This window comes from Micropterus salmoides, unplaced genomic scaffold (genome assembly GCF_014851395.1).
Source record: "Micropterus salmoides isolate LMB-PRFRI ecotype aquatic unplaced genomic scaffold, ASM1485139v1 Ms_hic_scaffold_3, whole genome shotgun sequence".
Lineage (NCBI taxonomy): Eukaryota > Metazoa > Chordata > Actinopteri > Centrarchiformes > Centrarchidae > Micropterus > Micropterus salmoides.
The window spans coordinates 6847160-6867755 of NW_024042261.1; the positions used below are offsets into that span (position 1 = coordinate 6847160).

The 20596-nt window shown below is 41.2% G+C and overlaps 1 protein-coding gene across 1 annotated transcript in view; it reads right to left on the bottom strand.

Moving 5' to 3' along the window:
• The window catches only part of LOC119882228 (ATP-binding cassette sub-family G member 4-like), a 33289-nt gene extending 12894 nt beyond the window's left edge, over positions 1-20395 (bottom strand). The window contains exons 1-2 of the mRNA XM_038692217.1: positions 19968-20395; positions 6324-6580 (exon numbers count right to left, since the gene is read on the bottom strand). Of these exons, the coding sequence (XP_038548145.1) occupies positions 6324-6567 (244 nt within the window). The 5' untranslated portion in view covers positions 6568-6580; positions 19968-20395. The remainder of the gene's footprint in view (positions 1-6323; positions 6581-19967) is intronic.
• Positions 20396-20596: the final 201 nt, after the last annotated feature.

A 20596-nucleotide genomic window follows, 5' to 3' on the forward strand; every position in this document is an offset into this window, starting at 1 on the left:
CATGCCAAGCAACACATGGTATTTAAAGATTTCTATTTGTCTAGCATCATAGAAGCACGTGTTTAAAAATAATAATTCACCCATAATATATCCTTCTAGCATCAAAGACTGACCTCTTGTAGGCTTGAAAAATGGCTGCAAAAATGTTAGCCTGACTTCATTTCCATCTTTTCACGTGACACAATGTCTACAGAAACCTTTCAAAACGCATAGTGCACTTTGCCACTCTCCATCTGCAGAGTGGCCAAAAAATATTGGTACCCTTCCACCTTTGAATGGGCCATGTGTGGTTTTCATTGACCTTTAGCGGTGAGGTTTCAGATTGCAACCACTAATTATGTGCTCAAACTAATTAACGAGCACTCGGTATCAGCCAAAACAGAGACATAACAAGAGACCGCATCGTTCAAAATGCAGAAAACTCAGGTAAACTCTACCTGCAATGTTACAGTAATATTTTTATCAGTTTGATGTTGAACTAATCCATGCTTGTTACATGATAGCTACATTGACTGCATTTGGCAGACATGATACGTCAGAGCTGTGTATATCTTTCACTAGAGAGGCTCAGCAATGTCAGCATTTCTAAGATGTATTGGATGATAACAAAAATGCTTAGTGAGATAGACTGAATATAATATAAGTGAGATTGTTGCCACACTTTAGAACAATTATCAAAAGTTGCTCTGTGTATCATCAGCTTAGACAGCTGTGGTGTCCGAACAATAATGCTGCGATGATGTGTTGATGGGTTTTGGTTCTGGATATTGTCATGCATCTCTCCTTCTGCCTGTTCTTCCCTATTGTCATCCCGGCTCTCTTGAGCCTTCACCATCTTGGCTGTCCACGCGTGGAACCTCTTCACTAGGCACTTTAACACAATGTGATCAATTATACCACGTTGGAGACCCTTTAACTTGGACAGCTGTTCTGGTACTACGAACCACTTCAAATGGTCCCTCACGGCGTTCGTTATACCACTTCCTCCTAAAGACCTTCACGAACACCTTGTCCCCAGGTTGCACTGTACTCCTTTTTTGCTCATCGAGCTTCTCCTGCACCTCTTCTCTCCTTTGCCTGTCAGAAACATATGTGGATAATATTTTATGGAAATTGGCCATATTTGTGACATACGCTCTCATTTTCGTCTTCTAAAAGAGCCAAACTTGGACCCTTGCCACTTCTTCCTGTGACCAATTCATGGGGCGTTATACGTAAATTACGCAGCTCACTTGAGCGACACACCATTAACGCCAAAGGGAGCGCCGCTATCCAGTTTAGACCAGTATGTTGGCAAATCTTGACAATGCGATTTTTCAAAACACCATTCATTTTTTCACATATCCCATGACTTTATGGGTGATAAACTGCTCCAAGACGTTGTTTAATTCCCAATTTTTGCTAAATCAATTTCACTGTTTTATCCACAAACTCTTTCCCATTATCTGAGGATATTCGATCTGGAAGTCCCCACCTGCTTATGACCTCTCTACACAAGAACTCGGCAGCCGACTGAGCGTCTTTCCACTTGGTTGGACAGGCCTCCGGCCATCGTGAAAATCTATCCACAACCACTAGCATGTATCTTTTCACTTCAACTGGTTTTATCATATTGACAAAGTCAACAACCAACTCACGCATAGGACCCCTTGGGGTGGGAATGTAACCAGGAAGAACAGTCACACCCCTGCGGACATTATTTTTCAGACAGATTGTACACCTGCCTATGACGTAGTCAATCTGTTCAAGCAAATATGGTGCCCAAAAACCATACTCCTTTGTGATTTTTCTCCTAACCTCCCCCCTGGCAACATGAGCTAACCCATGTGCTTCCTGAATCATCAGACCTAACAGGTCCAGAGGTGCTACTATCAGCCCCTCCTGATTTCTCCAAAGACCGATAGAATCCTTAACAGCACCTCAGTCTAGCCATAACTGTTTATCAGTCATAGAAGCAGCTTCCTGCATCAAAATCACATCCTTAAGCGTAATTTTGTCTTCCAAGTCCACCCCATGAGTGACCAGAAAAACCTTGCCCAATTTGTCAGCTCCTGTGACAGCTTTTGCAGCTTCATCAGCAGCTTTGTTCCCTTGTGTCACTCTTGACACATCTGTTTTATAAGCTGCACACTTAGCTATCGCTATCTCTTTAGGCCTCATCATAGCATGCAACAGTTTTATTATTTGTGCGTGATGTTGTATCGGAGAACCATCCGTTTTCTTAAACCCCCGACCTTTCCACACTGCTCCAAACAAATGACATACATTATGTGCAAATGCAGAATCAGTATATATTGTCACTCGCTGTCCGTCTGCTAACAAACACGCTTCTGTTAGCCCCACAAGTTCTGCAAGCTGTGCAGACACAGGCTGTTACTAACTGGATGGGTCTTCCACTTGTGTTGTGTCCTACACTGTTATATTGCATCATTGTATATTATGTGGGTTATGTAAATTGTGGAGACTGAGACTGGTGAATAAGCTGTGTACCTGAGTATTGTAAAAAAAATAATAAATCTAAATTGAACGTTACGAAGCAAAACAATGCCAGTTCCATGCTAACGTAGCTGGCTGCCCCTGACTTGCATCACTATAGACTTGCATAAGAAATCTTACACATTTGCTTTGTACGGTTATGTATCTTTTCTTATAGGCTAAAATTAACACTTTGGCATAAAACCGATGGTAAACAGGATAGTAATATGGAAGTTTCGACTACAGAATTTTGCAACGGATAACGTTAGATAAAGCTCTACAGGAGTGTTTGTGAAAGGATTAACAGTTTTCACTGTTAATCACTGTTTCAATATTATCACTTCCGCTGACACACCATTAGTTTTCAGCTACACCTGGTCAAAATTACACAACCCTCAAATTGACTGGTCAGCTGGAAAGGTGGTGGGTTGGAGCACCATCCTGTTTGTGATCTGCTTTACCACCTGCGGAAGGCGCAGTCAATCCATCTCCGCCAGACCTACCTGATGGATCTACTATCCCCAAAGACTACTATGTGCAATAGATCTGCTCCCTGGTGCGTCACTTCCTACTAGTCGCGTTTATATTCCGTCACTCCCTAAAAGAGAATCACTGAAACATACATCAATAACTCTCTAGCTGCTGGTCTCATCTGTCCATCCTCCCCTCTGGGTGCTGGTTTCTTTATGTTGGCCAAGAAAGATAAATTGCTCTGCCCTTGCATTGACTATTAATTAAATGACATTCCTGTAAAAGAAATAAAATAAATCTTTGCCGCTAATAAACCCTACCTTTGAGCCTCTTCTTCACAAAACTGGACCTCAGAAAGGCATATCACCTTGTCAGGATCAGAGACTAGTTGAAAACAGCATTTGACACCCTCCTCGGACAATTTCAGTATCTGGTAATGCCGCTTGGCCTCACTAATGCACCAGCTGTATTCCGAGCCTTGGTGAATGATCTCCTCCGTGAAGTTCTACATCGTTTTTGTTCATCTACCTAGATAATTTTCTCATCTTCTCTCAATAACCTGTCTGATTACATCTCCCGCTCTTGCCAGGTACTCCCAAGGCTGTTCGAGAACAAGCTCTACATCAAGGCGGTGAAGTGTGTTTTCCATGTTGACACAGTGAGTTTCATCATCCAGAGTGGGCAGGTGAAGACATACCCAAAGAAGATCAGAGCAGTAGCAGAGTGACCTTTGCCACCTAACCACCTTGGTTTCGCCAAATTCTACCTCAGCTTTATTAGGAACTACAGCTGAGTGGCAGTTCCCCTTGCCAGGCTCACTTCTGCCTCTATCCTGTTTTGCTGGACCCCAGAAGTTGATCAGGCATTCACCATCTAAAGGAACTGTTTACAGCAGCCCCTATCCTGGAGCAGCCTGTTACATCGTGCCAGTATATCCTCCAGGTTGATGCTTCCGACACCCGATTAGGCACAGTCCTCTCCCATAACACCCCCTGGAGTTCACATGTGGCACGGGTAGAGTAGACCCACAATTATCTGAACTGTCACCATTTGAGCCATTGCTGAGTTACCAACCGCCTCTGTTCCCTATTTAAGAGAGCAAGTATCGGTCACATTCACCGCTGCGACAAGGTTTGCAGGGACACTCAAGCTGCACTCCTCCGCTCCACTGCTAACAATGAATGGATTGCTGACCAACACCGGACCCCGGCTCATAAATACATACCAGGTCAGAGTGTATGACTTCCAAAAATATTCCCCTCAAAACTAAATCCAGAAAGTTGTCCTCCCATCATGTGATCACTGAAAAGATCAACCCTTGAGCAGTCAGGTGAAAACTTTTAAGTAACATGAGAATTCCCCTGCCTTCCTGCCTGCCTGCCTCACACTGCACCCAGGGGTCACTGGGACATCAATCTCTTTGGAATTGGGTTTGTGATATTAATTAAATCACAATAATCTGCTTACAGTATCATAATAAATCAGTTATTTCTTCCAACTTCTAAAGGGTACCAATCATATTTTCAAGCTATTTACTTGTTGATATGCTGCCACTGACACTTCCTATGCAGCCATGGAGATAAACAACAAAACAGTCCTAAATGGCGCATTTTACTTTAAGAAACTACCAGACTCCTTTGTTGACAAGTCAAAAGCAGTATGCACCTTGTGTGAAATGGAATTAAAATTTCACAGAAGCACTTTGAGCTTAAGCTACCATCAACGAGCTAAGCATGCAGCTAGTGCAGCTAATCAGCATGATGCTTGCGGACTGAGGCAAAGCACTATTTTAGAGAGTACAAGTCGCCACAGACCTGTGGATGAAACCAAATCGAAGAAACTAATGGGTGGCAACTAATTGCAGACCAGTCAACATTGTACAAGACTCGGGTCTTTGAGACTCACTATGGTTGGTCAGAACACGCCAACCATAGTGAGTACTATAGTGTCATATACATTGCCGTCGCGGGGGACAATAGTTGCACGCTTACATAGCCTGTATGAAACGGAGAAAGCAGCCAAACTGAAACTCCTACGAAAAGCAATTGCTATGTCATTAGTTTCAACTGAATAAAAAAAAATATGAATCTACAGCGTATTTTGTTTGTTATGCACTTAATGTGTGTACATTTTGTGCATACACTTTTGCTGTAGAATCTTTGAAAGCAAGCTTAAGGAGGACTTTATTACTGAAGACATTGTTTTACCTCACTCTCGTTGCACATCTTTTGATTTGCAATAATCAAGTAAATCTAAAAGTCAGGTTTATAAGCTAACTTTCTTTGCATTATTTTGATTCCCAATAAAGATACACTGGTAAGAATTGTTTACATTGTTAATACAGACAGTTAAACAGTTAAGAAATGCAAAATAATAGTATTTTAATCATGTCATAAAACATGCGATTAATCATGATCACTATTTAAATTTTGTAATTAATCACGATTAAGAATAAAAATCATCTGACAGCCCTAGTATTTAGTCTATGCAGAACAAATATAGGCTACACACTGTAACATCTAAGTCAGATGAGCACTAGATTGATTCTGATCTATTAAAAGAATCCTGCCGTTGTGCAGAGCATGGCTTTTTTTGATTGAAAATGATTTCTTTTCTCTAATTTACATTGGTTGCTATTTGTTTTATAGTGATGCCTGACTATGAATTCAACAGAATGTCTCCACTGAGACTGAGCTTGGCTTTTACTCAATTGTTATTTTTTAAGCATAATGAGAGAGTTAATATGGGTGGATAACGCAATCCTTCTGGGCTTCACAAATGCTGCACAGGTCTCTCTCTATATACAGGCTTACCCTACTTCATCCAACAATGTGCTGCTCCTGTGTTATTGCCACAATTATTCTTTAAACTGTAAAGAGTATGCTTTAGGAATAAACATATTGTATTGCCTGAGCTATTGGAGAAAGCAAATCATATGCAGTGCACTTCATATGTGTTTTGGTTGGCTACATGTCCAGATCAAGCTAACAACAGATACAGACAACAATAGTAGGCTAGGCAGATAGGAAGTGTGATATTTCAAATGATGATGAATCTTATCAATAACTTCATGTAGATAAAAGTAAAATAACTGTATTAAACAGAAACAGCTTAACTAGATAATCATCATGCAGCGAAGCAAAATGCATTGCATTGAAATAACCATATTGCAGAGTGGCTATTTCTAACCTTGTGCACAGCGAGAGTCATTTCTTATGGGGACAGATTTTCAGTATTCTGCCCACCATTGAATTCAGACCACTGACAGCACTCTCCTCCACCATCATTAAAACACCAAATGAAGGAATATCTTTTGGAAGAATGCTGTTCATCAGTCTAGTAGAGTTCACAGACTTGGGGAATTTGAAAAAAATTACCTCTCCTCCTCCAGCATGGTCCCTCCTGGATGGTGTAGGAAAGGTCGACAAACTCCAGGTCCACGGCTGAGCGTTTGGGTAGGTGGGAGAAACGCTGCGCTTCAGTGATCTGGTTCTCAATCTTCTTCAGGTGGGTCAACATTGCTGCTTCCTGCTGTTGCTGAGGCTGGCCTCCTCCATTACACATGATGGCCTCCTCCATGGGGATACTCACAGCCTCAGGTTCCAAAGCCTTATTGTCCATACCAGCTCTCTGTCTGTGGGAGGAAGGGTAGGGAAGAGCATGTGCGTATATAATACTACCTCATTAACAAGAGCGTGAAAAAAACATTGAATTTCCCCCTGTAGGATTAATAAATGTGAATAAATATATATAAATAAGTTTTCATCTTATTCAAAGAGAAGGATACAAGGTTGTAAAGGTAAGAAAGTCAAAATCAGAAAAAGAACAGAGGTCTGTCATGCTTCATTATCTTCTGACATGTCTAATTTTATACCTGCAGCTTGCTAGCATATTTGGAGCTCATTTAATAAAAGTTCATACTGAAACAACAAAACAGCACGACACTTCAGCCAGTCGGCAGCCTAAAATAATCTCTTTGGATAATTGACATTTTTTACCCTGTACAAAGCAAAGTTTATTTCTAACAAAGTAAGTGTAGAGATCACAAAAGAGTGTGACAGTTGATTGCCGTGACCATGAAGTGTAATTGCAGTTGAAAGTAATAAACAAATACAAGGTTGCCAAAAAATATCCACTGGGAAACTTGCCAAAGCAAACACAGCTTGGACCTACATGTTTGGATTTTTAAAAATATGTCAGAAGTTGAGCTTTGAAAAAAATAAATAAAACAACTCTGTCCACACTTAGGCTGGCACTTTTTCTCCATTTTCACAGCTGTAAGTGTTGGCATTGAAGGAAGGACAAAACAGAGAGAAAGGGTTTCAAATGCATTGCTTTTGTGGTGGTGACATGACCTTACTACCAACAGATCATGACTACTATACACATACAAAATACTCACACAGGCTCACATAGATATAATATATATAAACATGCAGAACTTAGGAAGTTCAGTATGTCGTTCAACTTCCAGAGAGATGATCTGTTTAGATAAAAGAACAGCAACAACAAACTGTAGAACCCAGAAAATATGCCTTTGGTATTTGATTTCTATACAGCACACATATGTAGACATTTCATGGTGCTGCAGAAAGAATGCTAAAGGAAAATGCGAATAAAGCTATATATAATAGCTAATAATAGCTGGGACTAGCTGAGGGTAAAGTGAGGTGGGTGTGACTTCCAATCAAACGTTCAGCATAGATGAAGACTTAGTGTATTAGCAACACTCCCAATCCCAAAATATTTGAACAGTGATGCAATTTGGCTGTATATTCCAGAGTGGTTTTGATTCAATTCAGTTTTATTTATTTAGCGCCAATTCAACAACAATAACAGTTATCTCTGTGCCTTTCATATAAAGTGGGTCTAGACCGTTACCATTTACAGAGACCCAACAATTCCGACCATTAGCAAACACTTTGCGACACAGGCAAGGAAAAAACCTTGGCAGAAACCTCGAGCAGAACCATGGCTCAGGGTGGGCGGCCATCTGCCTCGACCGGTTGGGGAAGAGGCAGATGAGAGAAAGAGCGACAAAATCCACACAGAAATACAGACAGTAAAGGTAGTAGTACTGAAAATGAATAATGGTAAAGATAATTATAGTAAAGTTAATGATAATAATAACAATAGGACTAGTAACAGTTATAGCAGCAGGTGTAGAGCAGGAACATGGAGGCAGCAGATGACTCGCAACCACAGATCCAGACCCCACAGCTCTAGAGCCAGAATTACTGCATTTCTGGCTCTGTACAACACAACTGCCCCACAACCATCTCTCTCTCTCTCTCTCTCTTTCTCTCTCTCTCTCTCTCTCTCTCTCTGGACACAAGTAGCATGCACGTAACTCAGAAGAGAGTTCGTGGTCCGGTGGATTCAGGTGTAAGAAAGGAAATTTGTGAGCAGATGATAGCAAGGTAGAGAAGAAAGAGCACCACATGTTTATAATTGCTTTTTGTAGAGCTTTTTCCATTCACCGCAGCTCCGTCAACAGCAGAACTGTGACGACAGCTGCTCTAGAGTGACTTCAAAGTCGCATCAATTCCGACCTGATTATCCAGACTCCAGTTGCATTTAAAAAGATCCAATCTGTATCGGATTTGGACCACATATGAAAGTGGCCCAAATCCGAACTGGAAAAGATTCCATGTGACTTGGCTTGTTCACATGGTCATAAAAAAGATCAGATCTGAGTCACATAAGAACAAGAAAACAGATTTGGGTCACTTTGGCCAGCAGTCTGAACGTAGCCTAATGGATGGATGGTTCAGGACTCACAAGAGCCAGTCCTAACTTTAAGCTTTATCAAAGAGGAAAGTCTGAAGCCTACTCTTAAATGTGGAGATGGTGTCTGCCTCCTGAACCCGAACTAGAACCTGGATCTCTCTGGCTCCCATTCTACTTTTGGAGACTCTAGGAACCACAAGTAACCCTGCATTCTGGGAGCGCAGTGCTCTGGTGGGGTAGTAAGGTACTATGAGCTCTTTAAGATAAGATGGTGCCTGAACATTAAGAGCTTTGTAGGTAAGAAGAAGGATTTTAAATTATATTCTGGATTCTACAGGGAGTCAGTGCAGAGAAGCTAAAAAAAAAAAGTAAGCAATGACTAGAGAGCAGATGGTCTGCTTTAATTTGATATAGTTCACCTCACTGATTATGAAAATTACATCTCTGATCAGTGGGCCAGCTAGGAATTAATCATTTTCAGCCACACTAGCCATGGCTCTAGGGATGGCAGTATCCATTGGTGCACCACTTATACAAACTGAAATAAATATGTAGCAACTATTGCCTTGTACAGACATTCATGTTTCCCACAGGATCAATTGTAATAACTTTGGTGAGCCATGTGACCCTCATCATGTCATTCCCATAAACCTTTGCCAATTAACAAATGTTTGCATACAAACATGATTACCTAACATTTTGAAAATGGTAAATATTACCTGCTTAACATCAGCATGTCAGTATTATTACTGTATGTGAACTTTAACGTGTAGCTCAGAGCAAGGCTGTGCAACCTCACAGAGCCTCTGGCATGGCTGTAGACTATATTTGTAGATAATTATAACTAAATTTAAGAATTCATATATTCATATCAACAAAGACAGATCCAGTGACAACAACCTATGCAAGCACTAATCATGTAAAGACCATGTTTCAGAGAGCAAGTGTGTCTCAGTCTCACCAGTGCTTCACTGACAGGCACACACATAAAGCAACCAAGTGGCAGAGACAAAGTGCTGGATGCCTGCATAGTGCTGATGATGCAGAGACAGTGGTGAGTAACAGTATGTCTCAGTAGGCTGTATGTCTGTGTGTGAGAGAGGGGTAGAGAGAGAGAGACAAGTACAAATGAGTACAAACCCATTGCCTGGAAAGTACAGACAGCTCAATATTACTTATGATAAAGATGTTTGTAGTCAGGCCTCTGATAGGTGTGAAACAAATCAACATTGTCTCGTATAGATTACAATTCAGTTGGTTTCTGCCTGGATTAGGGTTATAGGAAGTAGTGTGATGTTCTTATACAGTAGTAGTGAAAAGTCATAGAGAAGAGACATCAGTGGATGGTTGTGTGTACAAAGTACTTTAACAGCACAGAGCAGTAGCTGCATTCTGTCAGCTACTTCACAAGTTACAATGTTGTTTATTAATCATTATACAGCACAAGACTGCATAACGAAATGAAATTCGTAGTTCCTTCAATTGTAGGCCTATATTAAAATATGGTAACATATAAAATAAAAGTAGTGTAATTTTTCAACGCTAAAGGTAGGTGCTGGATATTTAACAAAAAAGTCTGAGTAAGGAGGTGGACGTGTCGGCCAAAAACTGAACTTTCGATCAGGAGACTGGTATTTTTTCCAGACTCAACACTGAATGTTTTTATTACCTTAGAAAGTGCTGTTTCTATCTACATACACTGTGGGAGCCCTTACACGGAAATCGCTGTGTTGCGCTGCCATGTTTCTACAGTAGCCCAAAAAGACAAACTGCTGTACACAGCACATTTCGTCACTGATGAACAAGAACGAGAAGAACAACAAGAAGAAGAAATTGTAGTCGTCTGGTTTATTAGAAGTAAGAAGAGAGGTGAAATATGGACAAATAGGACCACACGTATTATTTAGCACAAGTGCCAACAGAGCGTGCTGGCCACCGTAGCTTCTCCTGCACACTTGGAAAGGGAGGGGTGAGCGGTGACTGATGGGGCATTCATGTGGTGTCGGAATAATCAAATTATTCTTTTTTCTCCTTAAATCTGTATTGCAAGAGGAATAAAGTGTACAGTGGACATTAAGAAGTATACAGAACAGTATACAAATATATAAGAAGACAATTAACACTTGGTGTAGTCTTAACCCTTGCTTGCAATAACTGCCTCAAGCCTGCGACCCATCGACATCACCAAACTGTTGCATTATTTGTGATGCTATTCCAGGCTTTCACCGCAGCTTCTTTCACTTCTTGTTTGTTTCGGGGTGTTTCTCCCTTCAGTCTCCTCTTAAGGAGGTGAAATGCAGCTCTGTTGGGTTAAGGTCAGCTGATTGACTTGGCCAGTCTAAAACCTTCCACTTTTTCCCCTGATGAAGTCCTTTGTTTTGTTGGCAGTGTGCTTTGGCTCATTGTCCTGCTGCATGAGAAACTTCCTCCCCATTAGTTTCAATGCATTTCTCCGGCAGACAAAATGTTTCTGTCCACTTCTGAATTCATTCTGCTGCGACCATCATCAGTTACATCATCAATAAATATTACTGAGCCTGTTCCAGGAGCAGCCATGCACGCCCAAGCCATGACATCACCTCCACCATGCTTCACAGATGAGCTTGGATGCTTCAGATCATTTGGCCTTTCCATCACTTTGCTAGAGATTAATCTTGGTCTCATCAGTTTATAGGTTTGAACCAAGGATGAAAACTTAGACTAGTCATGCAGAGCTATTTAATGTTTGGACAATCAACCTAAAAAGGCAACACCTGGGCAACAAGAAACATCTGGCAGTCACATGTTCCAATAGTTCACTTGAAACATGGGTGGGTTCAAACAAAGGGTGATATGTCCAGAGTTGTTTAACACATCTAGATGTGAATACCAGGAAATAAAAGCTGAAATTCTGACCTCATGTCTCATCCTCATCTTTTGATCTTAAACCCAAATATCTTCAGTGAACAACAAAAACAACGGAAGTTGCCTTACTGTTCCAATACTTTTGGAGGGGACTGTAGAACAGATACTGGCACTCCTCTCAGTATCCTCTCGGTTTGTGCACCCTCAAGCTGCTTCTAGTCTGGCTAACTGAGTGCAAAACCAAGTAAAACTAATTTCCTACAGACAGTTTTCTCTGTTCAAGTGACATGGAGATGTTAACACACCTCAAGGACTGTATAGCTGTTGAGGCGCACAGACATCCATGGACAGGACAATAGATAGATCCATCTCCCTTGGGAAGAAAACATAGCATCGGATGGGTAAATACAATGAATAAGTCAATTATGATGCATAATCAATCAAACAGATGATGAGCACTTAAGTCAGCAAGGTGCAGACAATTAGGTGTAGCCTACAAAAGGATGTGTAAACATGATTGTGATTGCTGCTTTGGTCCTGCTGGAGGACATCAGCAATGGCAGAGTTCGGAGAAAGTGTGTATTCAGAGACGATGCTTATTTATTGGCCCAAGATAATGACTCAGATTACCAAGAGATATCCTCTTGGATCTCCATCTGAGGGTGAGCAGCCCAACATCAAAATGCAAAATGCAATTCCCAAATGGAATTCAAGTGATCGACTGCACTCACACTGCTATAAGGGAACCATCACACAATTAATTTGCTTATGTGAACAGGAAGCATTTTTACTCCATCAACATGCAAATGATCTGTGATGCATAAATGCATCTGACAAATGTTGCAGCACGGTGGCCTGGTTCAACTCGTGATTTATTGGTCCTGTGGAATAGCAGTGTTGGGAACAGACTTCAAGCTGGGGCTGTACTAGTGGCTTCTTGGTAAGATATGGTGTTAAGGGTCAAGTGTATAATATTTCTGAGGATCTATTGACAGAAACGCAAAATAAGATAATTGCGGCAAAAAAACGTTCTTGCGCTTTTTATTTTGCAGGCAAAAATCACTAAAGAGGAAGTGATTATGTGAACGGTTTCTGTCATGACTGAGATCTATTTCAGCACCGCTATCAAAGCACCGCTATTCATTTATTTTTATTTTTTTGCTGCTATCAAAGCACCATAATCTGGTCACAGACCAGATATTATTGCTGGCGGGCAGTTCTGTCTCACACAGGCTCCGCCCTCTACTGGACTCTATGGGGTACCACCTCCTCAAATCACACACACGCACTTGCCCACTGAAATTTTATTATGCACGTAACCGACCAATAGGTCGTCACTACCGATACGTGCATAACATATAAATAGCAGTGTCCCTACTGCCTCAGCATCCTTTTTTCTTCAGCAAATGGTGAATTGCTCACTGAATTCACCACCTCCACGGATGGAGTCGGATGGAGTTGGGCTTTCAGCATTGATGCATTGAGAGGGAGACTGATCTACCTACCTGTTCGGTGGGATCCGTGTCCTCTTTACTGCATGGTCTGATGGAGAAGGGACTGTCGTGCTGCAGCTATCTCTCCTGTCACAGGGGGTTTGGTGACAGAACAGTCTTCACCCACCACCACCCCATAGAGTCCTGTAGAGGGCTCCACCTGTGCTTATAGAACTAGGGTTTCCTAGTTCTAACCTTCGTTTTGGAGAGGGTCGATAATAACCCCAATCAATCCCTTGTCAATGTTATAAAATGCCTTTGTATAAAGTTCATCCATGAAGTTTTTTAATGGTGGAGATTATTGGAGGAAATCATCTAAATTTGATCTAATAGACTAAAAAGCCCTCCCTCAACCCTACTGATGATGAACTATTGGCCAGTTTCACTTCTACCATTTCTTTCCAAAGCTATCGAAAGGGTGGTCTTCAGACAGGTCTCAGAATTCCTCTGGAATGATCTTAGATCCTTATCAGTCTGGTTTGCCCATGCCACTAAAATGTCTCTGTTGTCTGTGACAGTAGCCCTAAGGTCAGCGACAGATGCAACACCAATCCTCGGTTCTTATCCTACTTGAGTAAAATCCAGAATAGAATTTAAAATCATTCTTCTTACCTACAAAGCTCTTAATGGTCAGGCACCATCTTATCTTAAAGAGCTCATAGTACCTTACTACCCCACCAGAGCACTGCGCTCCCAGAATGCAGGGTTACTTGTGGTTCCTAGAGTCTCCAAAAGTAGACTAGGAGCCAGAGCGTTCAGCTATCAAGCTCCTCTCCTGTGGAACCAGGTTCCAGTTTGGGTTCAGGAGGCAGACACCATCTCCACATTTAAGAGTAGGCTTAAGACTTTCCTCTTTGATAAAGCTTATAGTTAGGGCTGGCTCAGGTGAGTCCTGAACCATCCCTTAGTTATGCTGCTATAGGCCTAGACTGCCGGGGGATTTCCCATGATGCACTGAGCTCCTCTCTCCTCTACTTTCTCTCCCTCTGTATGCAACCTCATCCCATTATTGCATGTTACTAACTCGACATCTCCCCTTTCTGGTAGTCTTGTGCTTTCTCGTCCCTCTCCTCTCTCCTCCTATCACTTCCTGCAGGTTTTCTGGCTCTGGAGCTGTGGAGTCTGGATCTGTGGCTGCGGGTCACCTGCTGCCCCCGTGTTCCTGCTCGACACCCTCTGCTGCAACGACTATTGTTACTAGTCCTATTATTATTATTGTTATTATAATCATTAACATTACGACTGTTACCATTAACACTACTATAAATATCTGTACCAGTTTTCATTTAGTCTATAGCAACATCACCTTCACTGTCTGTACCTCTGTGTTTATATTGTGTAGGCTACCTGCTATCTGCCTTATGTCCGCTCTTGAATCCACTTAGTGAGAACCTAATATCAAGTCTTCCAGCTTGTGGGGTGAAACCCCTACAAATGGTTCAAAACGCGGCATGGCACTTCATTACTCAGTGATGTCCACTGGCTACCCATGCCCTCCCGAATCAAATTCAAATCACTAATGCTTGCATACAGATTGACTACTGGTTCCGCACCCATATACATAAAATCCATAATACAAGTTCATGTTCCTTCTCAGCCACTGCGCTACTCCAACAAACACTGTCTGGTTCTGCCATCCTTACATAAAGCAATCCCAGTCCCGGCTGTTCTCATCTGTGAAACCACGATGGTGGAACGAGCTACTACATGCCATCAGAGCAGGGGCGTCCCTCTCTAACTTCAAGAAGCTCTTTTTTTGTATTGTCACCTGTAGATCTCTAACTTTACTAATGCTTGTATGTTGTTCCTCAAATGTATGTTGGATAACAGCGACTGCAAAATGAGAAAATGTAAATGTAAGATTTGATGAAAGCGCTGCCATGTTCTTCTCAATTTTTGTGCAATATTCTGCTAATTCTGATAACCACGATTATGTCAAGGATGTTCAGAGGGATTCAGCTGAGTGTTTCCATCAACCACCTGCTTGATTTACTCCACCACCACCAACGGGGTGGAGCTAGACTCATAGCACAGCTTCATCATGGGGCCCACCTGCTACCAAGTGATTTAAACCAAGTTTACAAGGCCCCCGGATTCACTCCGAAAGTCCACTGAGACCGTCTGTGTCGCTGTTGCCAGAGCTGAATGCCGCACTGCAAAAACTGAGCTCTCAAAAACAGGGAAATATTACTTAAAATAAGCAAAATTATCTGCCAACAGAAGAAGAATATTTCACTTGCTACTTAAGGCCAAAAAAACTTGAAAAGTGAAATTCTCTAACATAAAAGGTAAGAAGACTCATCTTGTCAGACAAAAAACAAGTCAATTAAGATAATTAATCTGACTAACATTTTAGTTTTTGCAGTGCGTAATTCTAGAAAATGTTTGTGCTCACACCAGAAGTGCTGCAGAAGCATTCCAGCGTCAAGCAGCACAGAGAAGATGAACCGGGCAGAAAGTTAGACACAGAAATGGCAGAGAATTTGGTCAACTTTCAAAATAAAATACCCGGTACAGACTTCTGATTGTAAAACAAAAAACAGTTAAATCAGACAAAAAGGAAACATTTTAACTACGTAGCCTACTTAATCATAGTAGAAGCACAAAAAGCAAGCACCAAAATCTAAACATGTCAGCAAAATCCAGCAGGATTTATGTTTATTAAAACGTGCCATGAGTGACGAGACTGTTTCATTTGAGAAGAGCTGCTGAATTCGCCCCACACTGCGCAGCGTCATGTACCACCGTTGGTCGTCCGTGACCATGACAATGAACTGAGCTAAACTGGCCCAACTTCATGGCTCATGTAGTGAACCCCCTACCAGTGTGGGCCCTGGGTCGGCCGCCCCCATGCACCCACGCTGTACGCACCGCTTATGACCAGCAATGTCTAGACTCCGGGGATCCTGTCCTATCTATCTATCCTATCTATCTTCATACATGCCATATAGTTGGTGTTAAATATTTGTACATGTAGTGAACACCTCTACTAGTGATCGTTCATTTGCCCAGCTTCAATGGAAATGTATATACGTTTCCTGGGAAAAGATAGTTTAAGTATGACCAACGTCAGACAAAATCCATTTCCACTGTCCAGACAGGACTCTAAGCAGCAGAAATATGCACTCTCTCCTGTGATCGCGAGGTGATTAATGATCATCGAAATGGAGAAACGTCTAATCTACTTCTGCACAGACCACTGTAAAAACGGTTCCCAAGTCTGAGGTGGTACAGTAATTTGTCCTTTTTGAAATAGAAGTCTCATTTAATCACTCATGGGGTTCTTAATCCCCTTGGGGATTAAAATCAACTTTCTTTTCTGCCCTTGATCTGCTTGGAGCTGGAGGGGGTGGAGTTACCAGCTTGGGAAAAAATCTGCAGACTCAGGTACGCTACCAAGCACCAAGCCAAAGTTAACGTATGGGAATTGACTGCTCCTTCACTTGCCCTCCAGATCACACCTGCACAGACACATTTCATGACAGCGAGAAGACAGAAGCCAAATCACAGTCTGTTCGAGGTGTCAAATGGTCCTGCTAAGAAGGAGGCAGGGAAACGAAGAGCCACGTTATGTATGCCAACATGTCACGAGTGAACCTGGATGGGCCTGCACTATTGTGAATGAGGGGACGGTCCAAAGAGGTGAGAGAGGAGAGGCAGAGAACTCAGTGACCTGGGATCCTACTGCTTCAGATTATCCACTGCTCATCAGTGTTACACCTGTATCTAACTCTTGATGTCCAAATACAGCTGGATTAAAGACCCATTAGAATCAAAAAGTGGTCAGTTCCACACAGCTAAATGGAGATATCAAAGCGATAAGAAATCATGCCAATTACCTAGTATAACTAGAATTATCTCAGAATAAAAGTCTACAGATGTGTACCATTGGTCTCTCCGAAAATAAGAGAACATACCATTTTGTATGCTTATGTGCTTGGATGCTATGACAATGCTATGATATAAAGCTCAAGCAAACACCCACTATCATTTTGGCTTTTCACACGTGCATCTCTGACCCTGATCTAATCTGCCCCAGTTACCTGTCATTTTCATGGTTACCACAAAACAAGTCACTGCTGACTCACTCTTAATATTCAGCATATCGTCTAGATAGGAGAATTATGTAGATCTTTTCATCTAACTCTCAGCAAAAAAGAAAACAAGTGCATTTCCCAATATGTCAAACTATTCTGTTAAGACTATATTTCCTCAGTCCACACTAAGCCACCGCTTTGCTGCTTTAAATTGAGTGGACAAATTCTAAAATGTGGGCTTTGTTTTAGTTTGGACAAGGTAAACAGAGCCTGTGGAATACAGGGACGTACTGTTACGCTGTTAAGACACAGTTATGGACTGTGACATTTGACCACTGACACAGCACAGGAATTCTATTACTAAAAATTCACACTTGAAAATGATTTGCCATAGTTTGGGCTAGTGTCACTGACGATATCTCTTGTGTGGAATGTTTCTGGGTCATTCTGGGAAATGTAGGGAACCACAAATGGATGTTGAGATAATTACCTACAATGCATTTAGATATGACATCCAATAGTTTAACAGTATTAGATACTGGACCCCCCCCCCCCTGCACAGGCACTGCTGTTGTGCACCTTGATCTGCACAGTGACATCATGATTTTCTTTGAATTGTAGTGTTTTAGCTTTCTGTATATGAGTGACATGTATGATTTTGAGATCTGTTTAACCGTGCAATGACTGAGAATGAAGAGACGACTGAAAAGACGATTTACTATGCTTACATACAATATTATACTACAGTGTACTGTATACCAAAACCAGGAACCTATTAAATAAGCTCAGCTTCAGTCAAACTTTAACACCACTTTAAGCTGACTATGTGTACGTAAGCTTTTCAACAATAGTATCAGCAGCATCTCTTCTTTGTGAGAAAAATATATTTTAGTTGCAACTCATTATTGACTATTCCACAAGATTTAACTGAATGAGTCTGTTTAAGCCTCTTGTTTTGTGGTCTGCTAAAAAGCGCTCATTTGTTCAGTAAGCACTAGCTATGTGCGTGTCCTATAAAAGTTGCATGTACATTGGGTTGAAGCTGAGGTCCTGATCAGCTTGAACCCCGTTTTTTCTCTTTAATACTCTGTGGCTGATGACCACATTTCCCATCCAGGGCCAATAAAGTATCACTGAAATATTAACTATTCGGCTGATGTCAAATCCACTTGTGATTGTATTTTGCTCTATATATCAAACTTAGTAAATTCCTACAGTCACAAACAATATGGCTAAGACACTGTCCACACACACACTTCTACATACATGATAATGTATGTTCTGTGTAAGTTGAAGGTTGTGGTAATGAGTACCTCTAAACAGACTGAAAAATGACTCAAAGACTGCTGTGAGTCTTGTCTAGTACTATTTGCACTGCAAGAATTTGTACTGTTGTGTCAACTGAATGCTAACATTTAGTTAACACAACAGCATGCAGAAAAGAGGCAGAACAGCTCCACACGGCTTCTGCAGCCTCTTTGACACACAAATACTGTTTGATTGTTCTGCCACTGAACAGCAGCCTGCTAGTAAGGCTGGCTGTTCTTACATAACGTGAGAATACTGAACATAAGGATATTAAGATCAGACCCAGGGAAGTATGTTAACAGTGCTGGACTCCCATGACTTTGTAAGAATGAGACCTAATTCACTGAAGAGGCTTTGACAGAAAAAAAAAAAAACCTGTAAAAGCTCATGTACATTCCTAGTCAAAGCTACAGCATAAAGAGGCTCCACAAACTGCACTTTTTATACATGAGACAGAAGTACAGAGGGGGAAGGCTCGTCTTTACTGTGAAATTTCAAAGAGAAGGAAATAATTTACAGAAGCAAACTATCCCAGCTTAACACTTGTGATAAAGTTGCCTGTGGAAAACTAAACTACCAGGACTAATGTATGGCAATTATCATTACAAGGACAATAGCTAATGTGTGCATATATTAATGTGTTTTGAGTTTGACTACAACATTAGTGTAAAATAACTCAAAAGAAACTAATTGTGAATAAATCATATTATAAACTTGAGCCCTACTGATATTGTCTCATTGCAAACATATTGGTATCAGTGTATAAGTCAACTAACTTAAAGACAAGAAATTAAATACAGAAATACCTATTGATTTCTTTTACCCTTAGGTGGGGGGGCATTAAATGTTAATTGTTTCAGTTAGACTATGAATAGTTTAAAAACAGTGAAGAAATTGACCTTAGGAGGATTTGCATCATTTTTTACTAGTCAAATGTAAATATGTAGGGGCAATCAAAGGAAACAAAATACAAATCAATAAAAGTGTTTTAACATCTTTTGATGCGTCGGCCAGACAAAAGACTTCCAGTTTCTTTTATCTTACAAGGCAAAAAAACATTTGATGAACAGTAACTCTAGGTCAGTCAGTTATGTTAGCCAAAACAGGTTCTTTCACTCTTTAGTAACATTGTACATGATGCATACCACATGAACAATAACTAACTGAAGTGGTTGAAAATAGAAGACGTTTCTTCTCTCATCCGTCCTCAAGTGTCTTTAACCAAGTCCAGATGCCCTTGATTTTACCCCCCCCCCTCCCGGATAACTGGATGACGGCTGAGCTTCACAGATAACGTAAGTGCCCCATTAATTGTTAATTAATTTAAAGTCAATTTAAATTTGACAAGATGTACAAAGATTAGAATTTTACTAATGATGCTACTTGGAATGAATAAATTACAACCTACTGTATGCCTACAGTTAGCTACTTGTTCCGCTGTGAAAGCTTGCGTAAACCCACTGAACATATAACGTTAGCCTATGATAAGACTTTGACACATCCACTACAGGTAAAGATGAGTCATACAAGATAAAAAGTAATACTTCTCAGGAGTGTATAAAAGAAAGAGAAGGGGAAAAGAGAAAAGAAAGCGGAACGAAGAGCTTACATTGACTAGTGTCGAGTGAAGTATCGTTGTCGTCGGCGGTGTCTGTCAGGATGTTGTTATCCTCCCCGGCTGCTGCATTCAGGACCAAACAGTCTGTCTGTTCCAGTCTGCCGCATCTACAGCATCGCTGCACGCGGGAGCGGAGCACAGCAGAGCAGAGAGGGAGGGAGGGCCAGGACGGGGGGTGGAGGGGTGACACTACTGTACAGACCCTGCTGTCAGCGCCGGCTCACATGGGCGGAGAAGTGAGTCCTCTGCTTCGTGGAAATTTGGATTTCTGCCTTCATAATCTTCATTGTGGTGACGGCTAGGTGTTGGCTCATGTTTATGTAACCCACGAAGACTGTAGCCCGCATTTCCCACCAGTTCTTACTGAAAAGCGTGCGAGGTTAAAATAATATTATTCTAAATAAACCTAAATTGTGAAGGTACCCCATTGAAAAGTGGCCCCAAATAGGTGTAGTGCATTATTAGATATATTTACATTTGTGAGATCAAAAAAAAAAAAATCATTTGAATGATATAGCCTAACTTTAAAGTTATAATTTAAATGTATAAACCGGTGAATACTTTGAAGCCAAATGTGTGATGGCAATTTGTATATTTCGTTGAAAATCCATTCTTGACCT